At 43.1% G+C, this 24716-nt stretch overlaps 1 protein-coding gene across 3 annotated transcripts in view; it reads right to left on the reverse strand.

Moving 5' to 3' along the window:
• LOC140211434 (signal-transducing adaptor protein 1-like) overlaps positions 1–24716 on the reverse strand; it is a 300629-nt gene that overhangs the window by 97256 nt on the left and 178657 nt on the right. For all 3 annotated transcript variants that reach the window (XM_072281142.1, XM_072281143.1, XM_072281141.1), the window contains 3 exons: positions 20339–20395; positions 2351–2526; positions 1459–1590 (listed from right to left, as the gene is read on the reverse strand). In XM_072281142.1, coding sequence (XP_072137243.1) covers positions 1459–1590; positions 2351–2526; positions 20339–20395 — 365 coding nt within the window. The remainder of the gene's footprint in view (positions 1–1458; positions 1591–2350; positions 2527–20338; positions 20396–24716) is intronic.

Consider the following 24716-nt stretch of genomic DNA (forward strand, 5'->3'; position numbering starts at 1 on the left):
CACTGGAAGTTTGAGAAATTGATGTTCATGCCATTAGGTTGGAGGCTACCCAAATGGAATATAAGGTGTTGTTCCTCCAACCTAAATGTGGCCTTATCCTGACAGTGGAGGAGGCCATGGATGGACATATTGGAATGGGAATGGGAAGTGGAATTAAAATGGGTGGCCACTGGGAGATCCCGCTTGTTCTGGTGGATGGAGCGTAGATGCTCAGCGAAGCGGTCCCCAATCTATGTCAGGTCTCACCGATATATAGGAGGCCACACTGAGAGCACCAGACACAGTGTATGATCCCAACAGATTCATAGGCGAATTGTTGCCTCACCTGGAATGGTAGTGAGGGAGGAGGTGTAGGGGCAGGTGAAGCACTTGTTCACTTGCAAGGATAAGTGCCGGGAAGGAGATCAGTGGGAAGGGACAAATGGACAAGGAAGTTGCAGAGGGAGCGATCCCTGTGGAAAGCAGAAAGTGGGGGGAAGGGAAAGATGTGTTTGGTGGTGGAATCCAGTTGGAGCCGGTGTAAGTTTTGGAGAATTATGTGCTGAATAAGTGAGCACAAGAGGACCCCTATCCCTAGTAGGATAGCGGGAGGATTGGGTAAGAACAGAGGTGCTTGAAATCAAAGAGATGTGGTTGAGGGCAGCATTGGTGGTGGAGGAATGGGAACTCCTTTCTTTGAAAAAGGAGGATATCTCCTTTGTTCTAGAATGAAACACCTCATCCTGAGAGCAGATGCAGCAGAGATGGAGGAATTGATTGAACGGGATGGTGTTATTACAAGTAGCAGGGTGGGACGAGGTATAGTCCAGGCAACTTTGAGTCTATATGCCGTCCCACCCTGCTACTTGCAACAAATCACAAGGGGCTTCACTAGTTAAACTCCTGTGTAGCACCAGACAACAAGTAAATGTAAAACACTGAGAGATTATTCTCTTGATGACTATCATAAAAGTACAATTTAGGCAGGGACTGATTACCAAAATACATCTACCGAAGTTAATACGACTTGCACAGGTTAAAATGATTGTGACTTCAGACCTTGACCTCTGCAAAATAGAGGTTTTCTCTGCATTATATCGATGCCTTGATAGAGCATAGAATGGATTTCGCCACCCCGCCCGAAGACACTCTCAAGCTCCTCAAATCAGCTTGGCACCCAGAGCGATCGAACCTTGCACCTTTGCCAGTTGTACGAGCATCAGAACTCCAATGCCCGAGCTCTCCTCTCCGAACGGCACACTCCATCTGCAACACACCCTCATCCCCTGAACTTGCCTCGTCACCATTTGCCCCATTACTCTGTGGTGATAATTTAACACAATTTACCTCAGAACAAGGTGATTTTAGTGATGTTTTAAGTTGGATTTCTTAACTCTTTGACTACCAGTGAGCTGTGGCATGCGTTTGGAAGCGCCACCTTAACCGTACAATGCCACCTTTAGTTCACATTGCCTCTACCTGTTTTGTGTGGTCATAATACTGACAGAGTAGTTTGAACTGTCAGTTGAAGGCCTTATTATCAGACTACCGTTCTCAGGGTGCCTTTCCAGCATAGCTTCAGCTTCATTGCGAGACACTTTATAGAAGCACCTGCAGGAACAGCAAAGGTGAATGTGAGTGTGAGGCATTCGTAACTGGCAATATTTCAAGAACACAGTGATAGAGATGGGTTCAAATCTAATTCATTTAATCTTAAACTCCTACCACAAAACTATATATTTTTCTTTTCATGAATATATTTAATTCTCTTATAAAGTTACTACCAAAGCCTATAAAGTTTCTACAAATCCTTCTGGCAGTCTAATCCAGGCCTTTACTACAAGATTTCAAAATGTTTTCGATATGTAGTTTAGGAAAGATTTCAATAGGAAAGATACCAAAATGTTTTCAATATGTAGTTTAGGAAAGATTTCAATAGGAAAGATACCAATAATAATTTAATAGAAAAAGGATTTGTCTTGTTCTTCATTTCTCTGGCTGCACTTCATTATTCACAATTCTACTTTAAAGCATAAGCTTATATTAAACGTAAACAAGTCTGTGAGATATTTACAAAATTAAACTACTTTGACTTCTTAAACTCCTGCAATGAAATATTCTTGCCATATCTGGGTTTCAAAATATCTGGGTTTCAAAATGTTCTCAGTTACATGGTAATTTTAGTCAGTCTAGTGTGGTAAATACTTGCTGCAATATTAAGTTTAGACTATTAAGGAAGAGACCAAAAGAATATTCTACGCCATTGCATCTCAGTTTTACCCTCTCAAATCTATTGATGGAATCACATCTAAACGCAAGTGAATACAAAGTAAGTTTATGGAAGTTTAAGCCATCGTTTTGGTGTACATACTCTGGCATTGTGTTCAATAAATCATCATACACCTCTGGATCAGGTTTTTCTACGAAAAAACACTGTGATTCTTGTTCGCTTGGTGCAGTATACTGACGGTCTTTCTCTCGTGCAGCCACTTCTTTCAGGTGCAGCACCTGCCCAGGCAGCAGTGACAAAGTACTGGGAACCTCCAGCTGGTAAAATTAGACAGAAGCAAACTTCTCAATCAAATTATTATAGGTAGCAGCAGGATTGAGTTTGAAACATAGAAACACAGAAAACCTACAGCACAATACAGGCCCTTCGTCCCACAATGCTGTGTTGAACATGTCCTTACTTTAGAAATTACCTAGGGTTACCCTCTATTTTTCTGAGCTCCATGTACCTGTCCAGGAGTCTCTTAAAAGACCCTTTCATATCTGCTTCCACTACTGTCACTGGCAGCCCATTCCACACACACACCACTCTCTGTAAAAAACTTACCCCTGACATCTCCTCTATACCTACCTCCAAGCACCTTAAAACTGTGCCCTCTCATTTTAGCCATTTCAGCCTGGGAAAAAGCCTCTGACTATCCACATGATCAATGGTCCTGTTATTTATTAATACATCAGTTTAAAATCTTATAATAATTACTTGTTACTTGAGATGAGTGAGGAATTGTTATAAACATTCTGGATATTAGAGATGAAATTAAATATTTAGTTTTCCAAATGATAATCTTTGACACCTTTGTAGCACTTCTCTTGTAAATGTATTAACTGATGCTTTCATCTTACAAGCAGTAAATAAAACAATAACTTATGTGATTCACAAGAATGATCCTGGGAATGAAAGGGTTAATGTATGACTAGCATGTGATGGCTCTGAACCTGTATTCACTGTAGTTTAAAAGACTGAGAAGGAAAATAATAGAAACCTATTGAATATTGAAAGGTCTAAATAGAGTGGATGTGGAGAGAATATTTCCTATTGTGAGTGAGTCTAGGACCAAAGGACCAGAATCTAGGAATTGAGGGACATCCACTTGGAACAGAAATGAGGAGGAATATCTTTGGCCAGAGGGTAGTGCATCTGTGCAATTTATGGTCACAGGTGTCTGTGAAAGTCAAGTCATTGGGTATATTTAAAGTGGAGGTTGATGGTTTCTTCATTAGTCATGGTGTCAAAGGTTACAGGGAGAAGGCAGGAGAATGAGGATGAGAGGGATAAGAAAGGAGGCAGACAAGTGGGTCACGGTCAGGAGGGGGAAGGGGAAGAGTTGGGTACTAGAGAGTACCCCTGTGGCTGTACTCCTTGACAATAAGTACTCCTGTTTGAGTACTGCTGGGGGGGGACAGAACCTAGGGGAAGAAACTGTGGCCATGCCTCTGGAACAGAATCTGGCCCTATGGAAGGCAGTAATGATAGGGGACTCCATAGTTAGGGGGTCAGACAGGCGATTCTGTGGACGCAGGAAAGAAACTCAGATGGTAGTTTGCCTCCCAGATGCTAGGGTCCAGGATGTTTCGGATCGCGTCCAAGATATCCTGCAGTGGGAGGGAGAACAGCCAGAGGTCGCGGTACATATTGGTACCAATGACATAGGTAGGAAAAGGGAAAAGGTCCTGAAAAAAAGAGTACAGGGCGTTAGGAAGGAAGTTGAGAAGCAGGACCGCAAAGGTAGCAATATCGGGATTACTGCCTGTGCCATGCGACAGTGAGAATAGGAATAGAATGGAGGTGGAGGATAAATGCGTGGCTAAAGGATTGGAGCAGGGGCCAGGGATTCAGATTTCTGCCCAATAGAAACAAGGAGCAGAGAGGGAAACAGATCCTGGAAAGGTGTAATAATAAGAGTTGTTGTGATGGGAGATTTTAATTTCCCAAATATTGATTGGCATCTCCCTACAGCAAGGGGTTTAGATGGGGTGGAGTTTGTTAGGTGTGTTCAGGAAGGTTTCTTGACACAATATGTAGATAAACCTACAAGAGGAGAGGCTGTACTTGATTTGGTATCGGGAAATGAACCTGGTCAGGTGTCAGATCTCTCAGTGGGAGAGCATTTTGGAGATAGTTATCATAATTCTATCTCCTTTACAATAGCATTGGAAAGAGGTAGGAACAGACAAGTTAGAAAAGTGTTTAATTGGAGTAAGGGGAATTATGAGGCTATCAGGCAGGAAATTGGAAGCTTAAATTGGAAACAGATGTTCTCAGTACGGAAGAAATGTGACAAATGTTCAGGGGATATTTGTGTGGAGTTCTGTATAGGTACATTCCAATGTGACAGGGAAGTTATGATAGGGTACAGGAACCGTGGTGTACAAAGGCTGTAGTAAATCTAGTCAAGAAGAAAAGAAAAGCTTACAGAAGGTTCAGAGAGCTAGATAATGTTAGAGATCTAGAAGATTATAAGGCTAATTGTGGGAGGAGAAGATGGCGGCGCGACACAGCTTGCAGTGGCCACTCCGGTGAATGATATCTGTATTCTGTCAAGTAGAGTGCTGTGCACATTCCTGATTTGATGGCGACAGACGTGAGAGCACGGAGGAACATCTGGTGAAACTTCTGAAATGCCTGTTTCAATGCTGCTGCTACTGTGTGATCCAGAATCTCTGGAGGGGAAGGCCCCGAGTCCTCGGCTTTGCTTGTTGCTTGGTGGCCAGGGTGGGGTCAAAGCGCTCGGCAGAGATGGTGCTCGGTGCTCGGTGTCAGAGAGCTGGTTGGAGGCTCAAAATTTTCGGACGAACTCAGAGTCGGCTGCGGTCGGGTGCTTCCGATGCATCGGCAAGTTTGCGGCGCTTGGAGTTCATGGCAGGGAGAGTTTCTCCCTTCTACCGTCTGTGTGAGATGATGGGGCTATCGGGACTTGAGACTCTTTTTTACCCTGCCCATGGTCTGCTCTTTATCAAATTACGGTATTGCCATATGTTATAATTATGTGGTTTGGTCAGTTTTAGTATTGGTTTGTCCTGTGATTCTGTGATATCTCTCTGGAGGAACATTGTACCATTTTAATGCATGCATTTTTAAATGACAATAAAGGAGGACTGAGTGTCCTCATAATCTAATCTAATAGGAAGGAGCTTAAGAAGGAAATCAGGAGAGCCAGAAGGGGCCATGAGAAGGTCTTGGCGTGCAGGATTAAGGAAAATGCCAAGGCATTCTGCAAGTATGTGAAGAGCAAGAGGATAAGACGTGAAAGAATAGGACCTATCAAGTGTGACAGTGGGAAAATATGTATGGAACCGGAGGAAATAGCAGAGGTACTTAATGAATACTTTACTTCAGTATTCACTATGGAAAAGGATCTTGGTGATTGTAGTGATGACTTGCAGCAGACTGAAAAGCATGAGCATGTAGATATTAAGAAAGAGGATGTGCTGGAGATTTTGGAAAGCATCAAGTTGGATAAGTCTCCGGGACTGGATGAGATGTACCCCAGGCTACTGTGGGAGGCAAGGGAGGAGATTGCTGAGCCTCTGGCGATGATCTTTGCATCATCAATGGGGATGGGAGAGGTTCCGGAGGATTGGAGGGATGCAGATGTTGTCCCTTTTTTCAAGAAAGGGAGTAGAGATAGCCCAGGAAATTATAGACCAGTGAGTCTTACCTCAGTGGTTGGTAAGTTGATGGAGAAAATCCTGAGATTCAGGATTTATGATTTAGGAGAGGTATAATATGATTAGGAACACTCACAACACGCTGGAGGAACTCAACAGGTCGGGCAGCATCCGTGGAAAAGATCGGTTGACGTTTCGGGCCGGAACCCTTCGTCAGGACTGTAGGGGGAAGGGGCAGAGGCCCTATAAAGAAGGTGGGGGGGGAAGGTGGGAAGGAGAAGGCTGGTAGGTTCCAGGTGAAAAACCAGTAAGGGGAAAGATAAAGGGGTGGGGGAAGGAAGGCAGGGAGGTGATAGGCAGGAAAGGTGAAGAAAGAATAGGGGAAAACACAATGGGTAGTAGAAGGAGGCAGAGCCAAGAGGGAGATGGTAGGCAGCTGGGGGAGGGGGGCAGAGTGACATAGGGATAGGGGAAGGGAGGGGGAGGGAATTACCGGAAGTTGGAGAATCCTATGTTCCTACCAAGGGGCTGGAGACTACCTAGACGGTATATGAGGTGTCGCTCCTCCAACCTGAGTTTAGCCTCATCATGGCAGTAGAGGAGGCCATGTATGGACATATCTGAATGGGAGTGGGAAGCAGAGTTGAAGTTGGTGGCTACTGGGAGATCCTGTCTGTTGTGGCGGACGGAGCGGAGGTGCTCGACGAAGCGGTCCCCCAATCTGCGTCGGGTTTCACCGATGTAGAGGAGGCTGCACCGGGAGCACCGGATGCAATAGATGACCCCAACAGACTGACAAGTGAAGTGTTGCCTCACTTGGAAGTACTGTTTGGGGCCCTGAATGGTGGCAGGAGAGGAGGTGTAGGGACAGGTGTAGCACTTGCGCTTACAGGGATAACTGCCAGGTGGGAGATCCGTGGGGAGGGACGTGTGGACCAGGGAGTCGCGGAGGGACTGACCCCTGCGGAAAGTGAAGAGGGGTGGAGAGGGAAAGATGTGCTTAGTGGTGGGGTCCTGTTGAAGGTGGCGGAAGTTGCAGAGGATAATGTGTTGGATCTGGAGGCTGGTGGGGTGGTAGGTGAGGACAAGGGGAACTCTGTCCCTGTTGTGGTGGCGGGAGGATGGGGTGAGAGCCGAAATGCGGGAAATGGAGGAGATGCTGATGACAGCAGAAGGGAAACCACGATCCTTAAAGAAAGAGCACATTTGAGATGTCCTGGAATGGAAAACCTCATCCTCGGAGCAGATGCGGCGGAGACGGAGGAACTGGGAATAGGGAATGGCATTTTTGCATGTGGCGGGGTGGGAAGAGGTATAGTTGAGGTAGTTATGAGAGTCAGTGGTCTTGCAGAAGATGTCAGTGGACAGTCTGTCTCCAGAGATGGAGACCGAGAGATCGAGAAAGGAGAGAGAAGTGTCCGAGTTAGACCAAGTGAATTTGAGGGCTGGGTGGAAGTTAGAAGTAAAGTCGATGAAATTGACGAGCTCAGCATGGGTGCAGGAAGCAGCACCAATGTAGTTGTCAATGTACCGAAGGAAAAGTTGGGGAGCAGTACCAGAATAGGTTTGGAGCACAGACTGTTCCACATAACCAACGAAGAGGCAGGCGTGCTAGGGCCCATACGAGTTCCCATAGCTACACCCTTGGTCTGAAGAAAGTAGGAAGAGCCAAAAGAGAAGTTATTGAGTGTGAGAACCAATTCCGCCAACCGGAGAAGGGTAGTGGTAGTGGGGAACTGGTGAGGTCGATTATCCAGAAAGTAGCGGAGGGCTTTGAGGCCTTCTTCATGGGGAATGGAGGTGTATAGGGATTGGACATCCATGGTGAAAATGAAGCGGTTGGGACCGGGGAACTGGAAATTATTGAAGAGGTGGAGGGCATGGGATGTATCTCCGATGACAAAATGGACTATGGGTGACAAAATGGAGTCCAGGTAGACAGATACTCCCATTCAGATATGTCCATACATGGTCTCCTCTACTGCCATGATGAGGCTAAACTCAGATTGGAGGAGCAACATCTCATATACCGTCTAGGTAGTCTCCAGCCCCTTGGTATGAACATAGAATTCTCCAACTTCCGGTAATTCCCTCCCCCTCCCTTCCCCTATCCCTATGTCTCTCTGCCCCCCCTCCCCCAGCTGCCTACCACCTCTCTCTTGGTTCCGCCTCCTTCTACTACCCATTGTGTTTTCCCCTATTCTTTCTTCACCTTTCCTGCCTATCACCTCCTTGCCTCCCTTCCTCCACCCCTTTATCTTTCCCCTTACTGGTTTTTCACCTGGAACCTACCAGCCTTCTCCTTCCCACCCTCCTCCCACCTTCTGTAGAGGGCCTCTGCCCCTTTCCCCTACAGTCCTGACGAAGGGTTCCGGCCCGAAACGTCGACCGATCTTTTCCATGGATACTGCGTATACATGAGTTCCTCCAGCAGGTTGTGAGCGTTGCTTTGACCCCAGCATCTGCAGATTATTTTGTGTTTATAATATGATTAGGAATAGTCAGCATGGCTTTGGAGAAGTCATGCCTTATGAGCCTGATTGAATTTTTTTGAGGATGTGACCAAACACATTGATGAAGGAAGAGCAGTCAATGTACATTTCAGCAAGGCATTTGATAAGGTACCCCATGCAAGGCTTATTAAAAAAGTAAGGAGGCATTGCTTTGTGGATCCGGAACTAGTTTGCCCACAGAAGGCATAGTCATAGTCATAGTCATAGTCATACTTTATTGATCCTGGGGGAAATTGGTTTTCGTTACAGTTGCACCATAAGTAATAAATAGTAATAAAACCATAAATAGTTAAATAGTAATATGTAAATTATGCCAGGAAATAAGCCCAGGACCAGCCAATTGGCTCAGGATATCTGACTCTCCAAGGGCGGAGTTGTAATTTAGATGGCTACAGGCAGGAATGACTTCCTATGATGCTCTGTGTTGCATCTCAGTGGAATAAGTCTCTGGCTGAATGTAGTGGATGGGAGACATTGTCAAAGATGGCATGCAACTTGGATAGCATCCTCTTTTCAGACACCACTGTCAGAGAGTCCAGTTCCATCCTCACAACATCACTGGCCTTACGAATGAGTTTCTTCATTCTGTTGGTGTCTGCTACCCTCAGCCTGCTGCCCCAGCACACAACAGCAAACATGATCGCACTGGCCACCACAGACTCGTAGAACATCCTCAGCATCGTCCAGCAGATGTTAAAGGACCTCAGTCTCCTCAGCAAATAGAGACGGCTCTGACCCTTCTTGTAGACAGCCTCAGTGTTCTTTGACCAGTCCAGTTTATTGTCAATTCGTATCCCCAGGTATTTGTAATCATCCACCATGTCCACACTGATCCCCTGGATGGAAACAGGGGTCACCAGTACCTTAGCTCTCCCCAGGTCTACCACCAGCTCCTTAGTCTTTTTCACATTAAGCTACAGATAATTCTGCTCACACCATGTGACAAAGTTTCCTACTGTAGCCCTGTACTCAGCCTCATCTCCCTTGCTGATGCATCCAACTATGGCAGAGTCATCAGAAAACTTCTGAAGATGCAAGACTCTGTGCAGTCTGTTCTATTATGTGTTCTATATCTTCTACAAGGTCTATATTGTGCTCTTTGGTGTTCTATATCTTCTACAAGGTCCATACTGTGCAGTTCTATGTTCTATATCTTCTACAAGGTCCATATTGTGCTCTTTGGTGTTCTATATCTTCTGCAAGGTCTATATTGTGCTCTTCAGTGTTCTATATCTTCTGCAAGGTCTATATTGTGCTCTTCAGTGTTCTATATCTTCTACAAGGTCCATACTGTGCAGTTCTATGTTCTATATCTTCTACAAGGTCCATATTGTGCTCTTTGGTGTTCTATATCTTCTGCAAGGTCCATACTGTGCAGTTCTGTGTTCTTTGTCTTCTACAAGGTTCATAATGTTCTGTCATGTGTTCTATATCTTCTGCAAGGTCCATACTGTACTGTGCTGTGTTCTATATCTTCTACAAGGTTCATACTGTACTGTGCTGTGTTCTATATCTTCTACAAGGTTCATACTGTGCTGTTCTGTGTTTTATATCTTCTACAAGGCCCATAATGTGCTGTTCCATGTTCTATGTCTTCTACAAGGTGCATACTATACTGTGCAGTTTTGTATATCTTCTACAATGTCCATACTGTTCTGTTATGTGTTCTATATCTTCCGCAATGTCCGTGCTGTAGTGTACTGTGTTTCATATCTTCTACAATGTCCATACTGTACTGTTCTCTGTTCTATATCTTCTACAAAACACATACTGTACTGTTCTGTGTTCTATATCTTCTACAAGGTCCATACTGTACTGTGCTGTGTTCTATATATTCTACAAGATCCATCTTGTGCTGTTATGTGTTCAATATCTTTTACAAGGTCCATACGGTACTGTACTGTTTCATATCTTCTGCACGGTCCATACTGTTCTCATCTGTGTTCTATATCAGGGGTCCCCAACCTTTATTGCACCGCGGACCGGTTTAATATTGACAATATTCTTGGGGACCGGCCGACCGGTGGGGAGGGGGAGTGTTCAAGTAGGGTTAAGCTCACCTCAACATGTCTTTTACAGTTAGGGTTGCCAACTTTCTCACTCCCAAATAAGGGACAAAAGTAGCAGTCAAATCCTGGGACACTTGACCCCAGGAAAGACTACTATGACCATGAAGCCTTGCGCGGGCACCTGTGCGCGCATGCGTGCCGTGCGTGTAGTCATGCGCATGCATGTACGTGGTGATTTTTTTTCCACATATCGGTTTTGCCTTCATCTTCCTGACTACACTGTACATACATTATTTCTACTTTATATAGGCTGTGTATTTATCATATCATTCCTGCTTTCACTATATGTTATTGTTATTTTCGGTTTTATGTGTTATTTGGTATGATTTGGTAGGGTTTTTTTTGCATCTGGGAACGCTCAAAAATGTTTCCCATATAAATTAATGGTAATTGCTTCTTCACTTCATGCCATTTCGGCACGAAAGGTTTCATAGGAACGCTCTACCTTAGCAGGGGAAATACGGGACAAGGGCAGTCCCGTATGGGACAAACCAATTTAGCCCAATATACAGGATGTCCCGGCAAATACGGGACAATTGACAACCCTATGTTCAAGTTCAACAGTGTGTGACAGGGAATGAGGAAAGGTGCAGCTGACTCATATCGTTTCCTCACGGCCTGGTAGCACATGCTCTGTGGCCCGGTACCAGTCCGCGGCCCGGTGGTTGGGGATCACTGTTCTATATCTTCTGCAAGGTCCATTCTGTGATATGCTGTGTTCTATATATTCTACATGGTCCATGCTGTTCTGTTGAGTGTTCTATATCTTCTATAAATTCCATACTGTGCTGGTCTGTGTTCTTTGTCTTCTGCAATATGCACACTGTACTCTGCTGTGTTCGATATCTTCTACGAGGCCCATAGTGTGCTGTACTGTGTTCTATACCTTCTACAAGGTCCATACTCTTCTGTTCTCTGTTCTATATCTTCTACAAGGTCCATAATGTGCTGTGCTGTGTTCTATGTATTCTACAAGGTGCATACTGTTCTGTTATTTGTTCTATATCTTCTACAAAGTCCATACTATACTGTTTTGTGTTCTTTATTTTCTGCAAGCTCCATGCTGTACTGTGCAGTGTTCTTTATATTCTACAAGGTCCATACTGTGCTGTGCAGTGTTCTATACCTTCTACAAGGTCCATACTGTGCTGTTCTGTGTTCTATACCTTCTACAAGGTCCATACTGTGCTGTTCTGTGTTCTTTATATTCTACAAGGTCCATACCGTGCTGTTCTGTGTTCTACATCTTCTGCAAGTTCCATGCTGTACTATATCTTTTATAAGGTCCATAGTGTACTGTACTGTGTTCTATATCTTCTACAAGGTCCATATCTTGCTGTTCTGTGTTCTATACCTTCTACAAGTCCATACTGTGCTGTTCTGTGTTCTATATCTTCCACAAGATCCATACTGTACTGTTCGATATTCCATATCTTCTACAAGGTCCATACTGTACTGTTCGATATTCTATATCTTCTACAAGATCTATACAGTATTGTGCTGTGTTCCATAACTTCTATACTGTTCTGTTATGTATTCTATATCTTCTGCAAGGACCATGCTGTACCGCGATGTGTTGTATATTTTCTACAAGGTCCTTATTGTACTGTGCTGAGTTCCATAACTTCTAAAATGTCCATACTGTGCTGTTCTGTGTTCTATATCTTCTGCATGGAACATAATGTGCTGTTCTGTATTCTATGTCTTCTACAAGGTGCATACTGTTCTGTTATCTATTCTATAACTTCGACAAGGTCCATACTGTGGTCTTCTGTGTTTTATATCTTCTACAAGGTCCGTAACGTGCTGTTCAATGTTCTACGTCTTCTACAAGGTGCATACTGTTTTTTTATGTGTTCTATATCTTCTACTGCAGGGATCCCCATCCTTTTTTGCAGTGCGGATCGGTTTAATATTTACAACATTCTTGCGGACCGGCCGACCGAGAGTGGGGGGGGTGTTAATCATGACCGAAATATAGGTGATAAGTCAACTATAAGTCACTTATAAGTGGCTAATACACTCAATTTCGTTTCTAAAAGGGGTTATCTAACGAATTTAACATTAAACACACAGCACATATTTTCCTCACATGAATATAGTGATAAGCCAATTATAACAGTGGTCCCAAACCTCCGGGCCGTGAAAAATGCAGTGGTGCAATCGACAATCGCCTCTGATCTGGGCCGACATTTATGTGCCGGGTGGCACCCAGTTAATTAGCTTGCTTATTTTGGCTTTTTTCTTAAAGATGTGCTGGGTGCCTTCCGGCTACCGCTGTACTGCTGCATTCTTCGCGGCCCAGAGGTTGGGGACCACTGAATTATAAGTCAACTATAAGTCAATAGCATCATAACATTTTAAGTGACGTTTGGATATTAAACACACAGCACATATTTTCCTCGTATGAACATATAAAATCATTGCAACACACCAATATTGCTGAATCAGTGGGAGCCCTGGGCTTGTTTCCTGCAACAAGATGGTCCCATCGAGGGGTGATGGGAGACAGCGATACTCGAAGGGAGTTCCTTATGTCCAGCCTATTCCGCAATTTAGTTTTTGTTGCATTCACTGCAGGAAACTCTGCAGCGATATGATGTTGGAAATAAAAGCAACATTTTCAGTGCTTCCATGGCTATCGCAGGATATTCAGCCTTGACTTTGATCCAGAATGCCGGCAGAGACGTTATGTCAAACATACCTTTCAGCCCACCGTCATTTGCAAGCTCGAGGAGTTGATCTTTTCTCCTGCGCTGACATGGATGATTCACCGGGGACATTCACAAATGTGTCACGGACCCATTCCTTTGCGCACCTTGGGTCAATGATGACCTCGTGCGTGTAATGACCTCGCATGCGTTAAAGTTCAACAGTGGGCGTGACAGGGAAAGAGGAAAGGTGCAGCTGACTCGTATCGCCAAATTAAATCACTTCCTCGGGGCCCGGTAGCACATGCTTTGCAGCCCGGTATCAGGCCGCGGCCCGGTAGTTGGGGATCACTATTCTAACGGATCTACGCTGTACTGCGCTGTGTTTTATATCGTCTACAAGGTCCATACTCTACGGTGCTGTGTTCTATATCTTCTCCAATGTGCACGCTGTAGTGTTCTGTGTTCTATATCAGTGGTCCCCAACCACCAGGCCGCAAACCATGTGCTACCGGGCCGCGCGGAAACCTTTCCTCATTCCCTACTTCGCCCACTGTTGAGCTTGAACACACGCAAGGTCATTACCCGTGCGTCATCCATGTCAGCGCGGGAAGGAGATCAACTTCTCAAACTTGCAAATGACGGCGGGCTGAAAAGTATGTTTGACATAACAACTCTGCCGGCATTCTGGATCAAAATCAAGGCTAAATATCCTGAGATAACCACGAAAGCACTGAAAACGTTGCTTCCATTTCCAACATATCTCTGCAATGAATGCAACGAAAACTAAACTGCGGAATAGACTGGACATAAGGAACCCCCTTCGAGTGTCGCTGTCTCCCATCACCCCTCGATAGGACCGTGTTGTTGGAGGGAAACAAGCCCAGGGCTCCCACTGATTCAGCGATATTGGTGTGTTGCAATGATTTTATATGTTCATACGGGGAAAATACATGCTGTGTGTTTAATATCCAAACTTTGCTTAAAATGTTATGATGCTATTGACTTACTTATATAACCATTATAACAATTACAGCACGGAAACAGGCCATCTCTGTCCTTCTAGTCCGTGCCGAATGCTACTCTCACCTAGTCCTACCGACCCGCACTCAGCCCATAACCCTCCATTCCTTTCCTGTCCTTATACCTATCCAATTTTTCTTTAAATGATAATATCGAACCTGCCTCTACCACTTCTACTGGAGGTTCGTTCAACACTTACTTCAAGCTCCCCTGTCCTCCCCTGATCATTGACTTATCACTATATTCATGCGAGGAAAATATGCGCTGTGTGTTTAATATTAAGTTCGTTAGATAAACTCTTTTAGAAACGAAATTGAGTGTATTAGCCACTTATCACCTATATTCCAGTCGTGATTAACACCCCCCCCCGAAGAGAATCGCCAAAAACGATTTGCAGAAAAAAATCGGCAAGACACGCATGCGCACTGGTGCCCGCGCAAGGCTTCATGGTCATTGTAGTCTTTCTCTGAGTAAGCACATCGTATTTGACTGCAATCTTGTCCGTTGGCAACACTACCCCGCCCCCGACCCCCGGTCAGCCGGTCCGCAAGTATATCGTCAATATTAAACCGGTCCGCAGTGCAAAAAAGTTGGGGCCCCCTGTTCTATATCATCTGCAAATTCCATACTGTGCTTTACTGTTTGGTGTTCTATATCTTCTAGAAGGTCCATACTGTAGTGTGCTGTGTTCTATATCCTCTACAAGGTCCATACTATTCTGTTATGTGTTCTATATCTTCTGGAAGGTCCATACTGTACTGCTCTGTGTTCTATATCTTCTACAAGGTCCATACTGTGCTGTGTTCTTTATCTTCTACAACTTCCTTGCTGTACTGTTCTGTGGTATATATCTTCTACAATGTCCATACTGTTCTACAAAGTCCATACAGTTGTGTTGTATATCTTCTACAAGATCCATACTGTACTGTGCTGTGTTCTATATCTTCTACAACGTCCATACTGTTCTGTTATGTGTTCTATATCTTCTACAAGGACAATACTCTGCAGTTCTGTGTTCTATATCTTCTACAAGGTCCATGCTGTACTGTGCTGTGTTTTATATCTTCTACAAGGTCTATACTGTTCTGTTATGTGTTCTATATCCTCTACAAGGTCCATACTGTACTGTTCTGTTTTCTATATCTTCTACAAAATCCATACTGTTGTACAAAGTCCATACTGTTCTGTTCTATATCTTCTACAAGATCCATACTGTACTGTGCTGTGTTCTATGTCTTCTACAAGGTTCATACTGTGCTGTTCTGTGTTCAATATGTTCTATAATGTCCATACGTTGTTGTTCTATGTTCTATATCTTCTACAAGATCCATGTTGTACTGTGCTGTGTTCCACATTTTCTACAAGGTCCATACTGTTCTGTTATGTGTTGTATATCTTCTACAAGGACAATAATGTGTTGATCTGTGTTGTATATCTTCTACAAGGTCCATACTGTTCTGTTATGTGTTCGATATCTTCTGCAAGGACAATACTGTGCACTCCTGTGTTCTATATCTTCTGGTCAGGTCACTCATCTGAGTGCTATTGGTAACATGTAACCCAGTACTACCTGTCGGGTGGTCGGCGACTAAACTGGCTCCCCCACCAGGCTTGCCTGGTGAGGAGGGTGGCTAGACACCCTGCAGGATGAAAAACAAGACCTGTCAAAGGGCAGATGAACCCTCTCGTAGGGTCAACGGCCATCCAGCAAACACGTGCCGTGAAGCGCAGAAAGGGCATCCCTTGCATCGAAGCTTGGTCTGGCCATTCACTGCAACAGAATTTCCCCCAGCCGTCTTGGACCCCACCATGCCACTGGATCTGGGAGGAGATATTGAGAGGGTGGGTGTGGACCTGTGCAACCCCCTACTCACCTAAAATCCATTCACGCGCATGCTGTTCCTTTCTGAGGAGTGGGGTACCACCCCACTAACTGACTGAAAGGAACCATCATCATCCTATGGGATGGATAGCCAGAGAGAGAGAGTGAGTGAGAGAGAGAGAGAGAGAGAGAGAGAGAGAGAGAGAGTTATCTTCTACAAGGTGCATTCTGTACTGTTCTGTGTTCTGTATCTTCTACGAAGTCCATACTGTGCTGTTCTGTGTTCTATGTCTTCGACAAGGTCTAATATGTACCGTTCTGTGTTCTGTATCTTCTACAGTGTCCATACTGTACTGTCCTGTGTTCGATATCTTCTACAACGTCCATACTGCGCTGTGTTGTTTTCTATATTTTCTACAATCTCCATACTGTGCTGTTCTGTGTTCTATATCTTTTACAAGGTCCATACTGCACACTGCTGTTTTCTATATTTTCTACAAGGTCTATACTGTACTGTCCTGTGTTCCATATCTTCTACAAGGTCCCTACTGTTCTGTTATGTGTTCTATATCTTCTACAAGATCCATACTGTGATGTTCTGTGTACTAAAGCGTCTACAAGGTCCATACTATGCTGTGGTGTTTGATGCTCTATGACAAACAACTAAAGGGCTCAGCACCAACATGACATACACCACTAGTCACAGCTCCCTCATCCAAGAATCAGCCTGCAAACATCCCCCTCTGATTCCTACCTTCAAGCTGGTTATGCATCCTGGCCATCACGTAATCAACAACAGCAATTATGACATTGTAGCTATTAGTAAGACTTGGTTGCAGGAGGAACAGGACTGGGTTCCATTGAATTTTAGATGTGATAGAATGGTCAGGATTAAAGAGGGTGGTTGGCGTTAGTTATCAGGGACTGGAAAACTTGTCTAGTGAGGCCTTATGGGTGGAACTGAGAAATAAGGAAGGTATGACCACATTAATAGGGCTATATTACAGTCAGAGGGATTTGGAGTGACATATTTGTAGAGAAATCACAGACCATTGCAAGAAACATAAGGTTGTTATTGTAGGTGATTTTAACCTTCCACATATTGACTGGGAATCCCATACTATAAAAGGACTGGATGCGATAGGGTTTGTCAAATGTGTTCAGGTAAGTTTCCTTCATCACTACATAGAAGTCTCAACAAGAGAGCGCGCTATTAGGGAATGAGGCAGGACAGATGACACAAGCTTATGTAGGGGGTCACTTTGTATTCTCTGACCACAATGCCATTAGTTTCAAAGTAAATATGCAAACAGATAGTTCTGGTTGAGGTTCTGAATTGGAGAAAGGCCAATTTTGATTGTATCAGAAATGATCAAGTATGGATAGGCTGTTTTCTGGCAAAGGTGTACTTGGAACGTGGGAGGCCTTCGAAAAGCTTATATGTGCCTGTCAGAATAAAAGGTAAAAATAACAAGTATAGGGAACCTAGGTTTTCAAGAGCCTTGGTTCAGAGAAAAAAGGAGGTGCATAGCAGGAATAAGTGAGGTGCTTATGGAGCGCAAGAAATGCAAGAGAACACTTAAGAAAGAAATCTGGAAAGCTAAAAGAAGGCATGAAGCTGCTCCAGCAGACAAGGTGAAGGATAATCCTAAGTGATTCTACAGATATGCTAAGTGCAAAAGATTTGCTAGGGACAAAATTGGTCCTCTGGAAGATTAGAATGGTAATCCATGTGTGGAGCCAAAACAGATGGGGGAGATCTTAAATGAATTCTTTGTCTCTGTATTTACTCAGGACATGGCTATCGAGTCTGTAGAAGTGAGGCAAAGTGGCATCGACTTCATGGACCCTGTACAGATTACAGAGGAGAATGTGTTTGCTATCCTGAGCCAAACCAGGGTAGATAAATCCCCAGGGCCTGAAAAGATGTTCCTTTGGACCATAGGAGCAATTGCAAAAATTATCAGGGCACTAGCAGAGATATTTATAACATCCTTAGCAACAGGAGAGGTACCAGAGGACTGGCAGATAGCCAATATTGTTCCATTGTTTTAAAAAGGCTCTGAACAGATACCAGGAAATTACAGGCCAGTGAGTCTGATATCAGTTGTTGGAAAGTTATTGGAAGGTATTCTAAGGGACCAGATATATAAATGTATTTGGATAGACATGGACTGATTAAGGATAGTCAGCATGGCCTCGTACATGGTAGGTCATATTTAACCAATCTTATCCAGTATTTTGAGTAAGTTGGAGGAAAGTGGATGAAGGCAAGGCAGTGGGCATTGTCTACATGGATTCGACAAGATCCCACATGGTAGGCTGGTCAAGAAGGTTCAGTCACTAGGCATTCAGAATGACGTAACTAATTGGATTAGACATTGGCTTTGTGGAAGAAGCCAGGGAGTGGTCATAGAGGTTTGCTTCTCTGACTGGAGGCCTGTGACTAGTGGAGTGCTGCAGGGATCGGTGCTGGGTCCATTGTTGTTTGTCATCTATATCAACGATCTGGTGGTAATGCGGTAAACTGGATCAGCAAATCTGCAGATGACACCAAAATTAGTGTGTAGTGGGCAGTGAGGAAGGCTATCATGGTTTGCAGAGGGATCTGCATCAGCTGGAATAATGGGCTGAAAATGGCAGATGGAATTTCATGCAGACAAATGTAAGTTTTTGCACTTCGGTAGGACCAACTAGGATAGGTCTTACACAGTGAACGGTAGGGCACTGAGGAGTGTGGTAGAACAAAGAGATCTGGGTATGCAGGTAAATAATTCATTGAAAGTGGTGTCACAGGTAGAAAGGGTCGTAAAGAAAGCTTTTGGCACATTGGCCTTCATAAATAAAGTATTGAGTACAGGAGATGGATGTTATGTTGAAACTGTATAAGACATTGCTGAAGCCTAAATTAGGGTATTGTGGGCAGTTTTGGTCACCTACTTACAGGGAAGATGTAACCAAGGTTGAAAGAGCGCAGAGAAGTTTTACAGGGATGTTGCCGGGTCTGCAGGACTGAGTTATAAGGAAAGATTGAATAGGTTAGGACAGTATTTTTTAGAATGTAGAAGTTTGAGAGGATATTTGATAGAGATATACAAAATCATGAGGGATATGGATAGGGTAAACACCAGCAGGCTTTTTCCATTGAGGTTGGGTGAGAGTATAACCAGAATCATGGATTTTAAGGGTGAAAGGTGAAAAGAGAAGGTGAAACTTCTTCACTCAGAGGGTGGTGAGAGTGTGGAATGAGTTGCCAGCACGAGTGGTCCATGCGAGCTCGATTTCAACGTTTAAGAGAAGTTTGGATAGGTATATGGATAGTAGGGATATGGATGACTATGGTACTGATGGGGGTCATTAGAGTTGACAGTTGAAATGGTTTTCAGCATGGACTAGATGGGCCAAAAGACTTGTTTCTATGCTGTAGTTTTCTATGAGTATCTAATCTTCCACAGTAACCTGCAATGTAGAACCTTATTTTGCCTGTCTGATCTTTCCTTTATGGTAGGAATCCCAGTCAAAATACACACTGCCGTTGGACCAACTGCAGTGAGGATAAGATAGTCACCTACTTCTTTGTAGACTGTGTATTTGCAAAGAAATTTGGAGAAGAATATGTCTTACTCATCTCAAACAACTGCAGAACAGATACCTCCTGGGGCACAGGCCAAGAAAGAATTCAAGCACTGCTAGGAGATCAGCAACTTAGTGAAAGATGCTTTTTTGTCTGACTAAAACTTATTAGTCTATCAGTTCAAGATCTCCATAAGGGAATGCTGCTGAGTGATACTTCTGATGCTGCAGCAGGACACACTCAAGCTCAGTGTGGGCAAGGTCTGCTCTCTGGAGTTTCTCTGCCACAAGACAATTCGGATTTAGTCTGGTGTAGAAACCTCTTGCACGCCAAAAGTTTCTATCATCCCAGAAATTCAAATGTGGCAATTTTGCAATGTACAGAAAGTATATGGCTCCTACCAATTGTATAGAACCCATTATACTATGAACTGTTATGAATACCATAATACATAAAACCATGCACTGCATTGGTATATATTTTTCTGAGTGAACTTTACTTTAGAAAAAAAATTGAGGCAGTTGTCATTTTTGCCACTAGTTTTTCTCACCAGAGAAAATTCAGTCTTAAACTGCAACCCTCAAAGATAAAAGTAATTACCATGCTGTAGACCAATCAGGTTAGGATGAGTCAGCAGTAAATCATGAGGATACACACAGGACTTCCTCTATACAATTTACTTTTGTTTGAATTCCTTTTACTGGATCAACCTTAGCAGTAAACTATATTAAGTTATAATTCTAATACTCTCATAAAATTAACAGACAGCATTTAATATAGAAACATGCTCCAAAAAACAAGATTCATACCTGAGTGACCACAAAGATATAACCTTTCCATTCTTCTCTAGTTTCAATGTTTTCAGCCTGGAGATAATATGAAAGTAAAATTACAAGTGCATGTCATTGTAAAGTGTCGACAACATTGTACATACTGCAGTAACACATGGCAATCTCGTGAAGTCAGCATGCCATGATGCAATAATTAAACTGTAGTGTCCCTTATTGTTGAAACTTCAGCAAACAACAAAAAAAAATCAAAATGAACTTGAAACAATAACCACCCTCTGCAATGACAAAAACTGGGATTATTCTCCCAAGAGCAAAGAGTTTAATAGAAACGGTAAAGCAAAAAACAAGAACCTTTCTGAAAGGTTTTTCCTTCTGGAGGATAATCATGTGAATCAAAATGAACATGAGATTTCTTTTACATATACAAGTTCTTATGACCTGGAATTCTGTACCTTAGATATAACAGAACAGTAAAAAAGGAACTGGATGTATATTGGACTTCAAGTCCCTAAAGGATTTGCATGGCCAAAGGGACAGAAGAGGGAAATAAGAATAAATTCAATGTTCTTTCAAGCAATCACAATATGTTGAATTGGCTCTTACTGTACTGCATGAAAAAGAAATATTTAGCTTCCCAGAGGAGTGCTAAAAACCACCTTTGTAATAAAGAACTTTAAAATTTTAGAACTAACCACAACCTGCCTTCAAGACATCTAGGGGTTCTTAACCTGGAGCTCGTGAATAGATTCCAGGGGGTCCATGAATTTGGATGGGAAAAATTTACATCTTTATTTGCACTTCCTTCCATTCTGAATGTAGGCAACAAGCCATAGAAGTATTAGCAGTACCTGTGATTTTGTCACAAATAGAAATCACCGATATTTTCCTATCACATTACAGTTGTTATAAATATCTCAAAATATCATTTACAGCATGCTCATTGCAACTTTGAAATTACAGTAGTTATTAGACCTGCCTCTAGATCGAATGTGACTGCAGACACAAATATGAATATTAATATTTTGATAATTGTATTTCAATATAATTAGTTTAGTAATCCTATGTATTTTATTTTATATATTTAAATACATTATTCTGAGAAGGATCATAGGCTTCACTGGGCTGCCAAAGAGGATCATGGCATAACAAAAGGTGAGCACAGGATCTTGACAGCAAACATGGCTGAACCGAACTTACCCAGCATTCCAAGCCATAACTCACTCCTCAATACTGTATGAGTGCTCCTTAACCAACAGGATATTTAGCTGGAACTCCATAGTATAACCAAGACTAGGATCATTGAGACATAAAGTTATAAAGCACTATAGCATCGAAACAGGCTCTTCGGCAAAGTATTTTACCTCCCAGTTCCATCAATGTGCACCTGAACCAAAGCCTTCTATCTCTCCATGTACTGATTCAAACTTCTCTTAACTGTTGAAATTAAACCTGCATCAACCAGCTTGATCCACACTCTCACCACTCTCTGAGTGAAGCAGATCCCCCTCATGTTGCCCTTAAGTATTTCACCTTTCATCCTTAACCTATCCTAGTGTTACTCAACCTCAGTGGAAAAAGCCTGCTTGAATTTACCCTAGCTATACCCCACATAAATTTGTACACTGCTATCAAATTTCCCCTCATTCTCCTCACTCCTAATCTGTTGAACCTTTTCCTATAACTCAAGTCCCTATAACATCCTTGTAAATTTTCTTTGCACTCTTTCAATCTTATTGCTATCTCTCCTATAATGAGGAGACCAGAACGGCACACAATACTCCAACTAAAATGTAACATCCCAACTCCTGTACTCAGCACTTTGATTTATAAAGGCCAATGTGCCGAAAGTTCTCTTTACAACTCTAGCTACCTGCGACGTCACCTTCAGAGAACTATAATCTGAATTCCCAGATCTGTCTTTTCCACCACACTCCTTGGTGCCCTGCCATTCACTGTACAAGTCCTATCCTGGTTTGTCCACCCAAAGTGCAACACTTCACACTTCCCTGTATCAAAATGAATCTGGATTAAGACACGTGGAATTGAACTAAGTGAATAAAGACGTGGGTTAGATTAGCAAGTAGAATAGGGGCAACTGCTCTACTGAGTGCAAACTGATACTGTAATCCAACCTCAGCACTCCTAATTCCATGGAAATTGGTCAGTGACAAGAGATTAGTATGTCCTCAATAGTTGGGTTGGCCAATGAGCAGCTTTTGTGTAATTAATACGAGAGGACTTTTGTTCATAAGACCATACAACATAGGAGCAGAATTAATCTATTTGCCCATCGAACTTTTTCTGCCATTTCATCAGGGCAGATCTATTTTCCTCTCAGCCCCAATCCCCTGCCTCCACCCCACTTCCCCCCAGGTATTCCTTCATGTATTGACCAATCAAGAATCTATCAACCTCTGTCTTGAATATACATAAAGATCTAGTCTCCACAGCCACCTGTGGCAACAAATTCCACAGATCAGAATCAGAATCAGGTTTATTATCACTGGCACATGACACGAAATTTGTTAACTTAGCAGCAGCAGTTCTATGCAATACATAAAATAAAAGAGAAACAATAATAATAATAAATAAAAAGTTAAAATAAATAAATAAATAAATTACAGCATACATATATTGAATAGATTTTAGAAAACATGCAAAAAACAGAAATACTGTATATTAAAAAAGTGAGGTAGTGTCCAAGGATTCACTGTCCATTTAGGAATCGGATGGCAGCGGGGAAGAAGCTCTTCCTGAATCACTGAGTGTGTGCCTTCAGGTTTCTGTACCGCCAGCCTGATGGTAACAGTGAGAAAAGGGCATGCCTTAGGTGCGAGAGGTCCTTAATAATGGATGCTGCCTGAAGATGTCCTGCGTACTCTGTAGGCTAGTACCCAAGATGGAGCTGACTAGATTTACAACCCTCTGCAGCTTCTTTCAGTCCTGTGCAGTAGCCCCTGCATACCAGGCAGTGATGCAGCCTGTCGGAATGCTCTCCACAGTACTGCTATAGGCATTTTTGAGTGTATTTGTTGTCATGCCAAATCTCTTCAAATACCTAATAAAGTATAGCCGCTGTCTTGCCTTCTTTATAACTGCATCGATATGTTGGGATCAGGTTAGATCCTCAGAGATCATGACACCCAGGAACTTGAAACTGTTCACTCTCTCCATTTCTGAACCCTCTATGAGGATTGGTATGTGTTCCTTCGTCTTACCCTTCCTGAAGTCCACAATCAGCTCTTTCATCTTACTGGCGTTGAGTGCCAGGTTGTTGCTGTGGCACCACTCCACTGGTTGGCATAGCTCGCTCCTGAACACCCTGTCGTCACCATCAGAGATTCTACCAACAATGGTTGTATCATCAGTAAATTTATAGATGGTATTTGAGCTTTGCCTAGCCACACAGTCATGTGTATATAGGGAGTAGAGCAGTGGGCTAAGCACACACCCCTGAGGTGCACCAGTGTTGATTGTTGGTGAGGAAGATATGTTATCACCAATCTGCACAGATTGTGGTCTTCTAGTTAGGAAGTCAAAGATCAAATTGCAGAAGGAGGTTCAGAGGCCGTGCATCTGATGTCGCCTCCAACCTCATTCAAAATTGTCTCTTCACCATTGAAATTGCTCTCCACAAATCATATCTAGTTTTCTAGTACAGGCCTGGGTTGCCAGACTTGAATGCCACAGATCCAGCCTTCAGCAGATGACATACCTCCTGGTTCATCCATGGCTTTTGGTTCACCACTCTCTGGCAAAAGAAATTCCTCCTCATCTCTATTCTGAGTCTGTGTCCTCTGGTCCTAGACTCTTACCACAGGAAACGTCCTCTCCACATCCACTCTATTGAGGCCTATCAACATTTGATAGGTTTCAATGAGGTCACCAATCATTCTTCTGAATTCCAGTGAATACAGGCCCAGAGCCATCAAATGCTCTTCATATGACAAGCCATTCAATCTTGGAATCATTTTCGTGAACCTCAAACCCTCTCCAGTTTCAGCACATCCGTTCAAAGATATGGGGCCCTAAACTGCTCACAATACTCCAACTAAGGCTCCACCAGTGCTTTACAACATTACAACATTACAACATTCGATATTCTAGTCCTCTGGAAATGAATTAGACACTAGAATGATTGCTGTTCTTTCAAAGGAGGTGAGATCCTCATACCACAGCAGGTGGAAGTTGATGATGCCATTGAATACTCCAGACAAGTGATCAAATGAATATGTAGAGAATCCAGGGAAATAGATAATATGTACACGGTAGTGATTAAGTGTCATTAGATTAATTAATTTGACCAACATTGTGGACAGAAAGGCCCATTGCTGTGCTGTGTTTTCTAAATAATCTAGCATGGACATTGTGGGCATGAGGACCCATTTCTGTGCTC

This window comes from Mobula birostris, chromosome 17 (genome assembly GCF_030028105.1).
Source record: "Mobula birostris isolate sMobBir1 chromosome 17, sMobBir1.hap1, whole genome shotgun sequence".
Taxonomy (NCBI): domain Eukaryota; kingdom Metazoa; phylum Chordata; class Chondrichthyes; order Myliobatiformes; family Myliobatidae; genus Mobula; species Mobula birostris.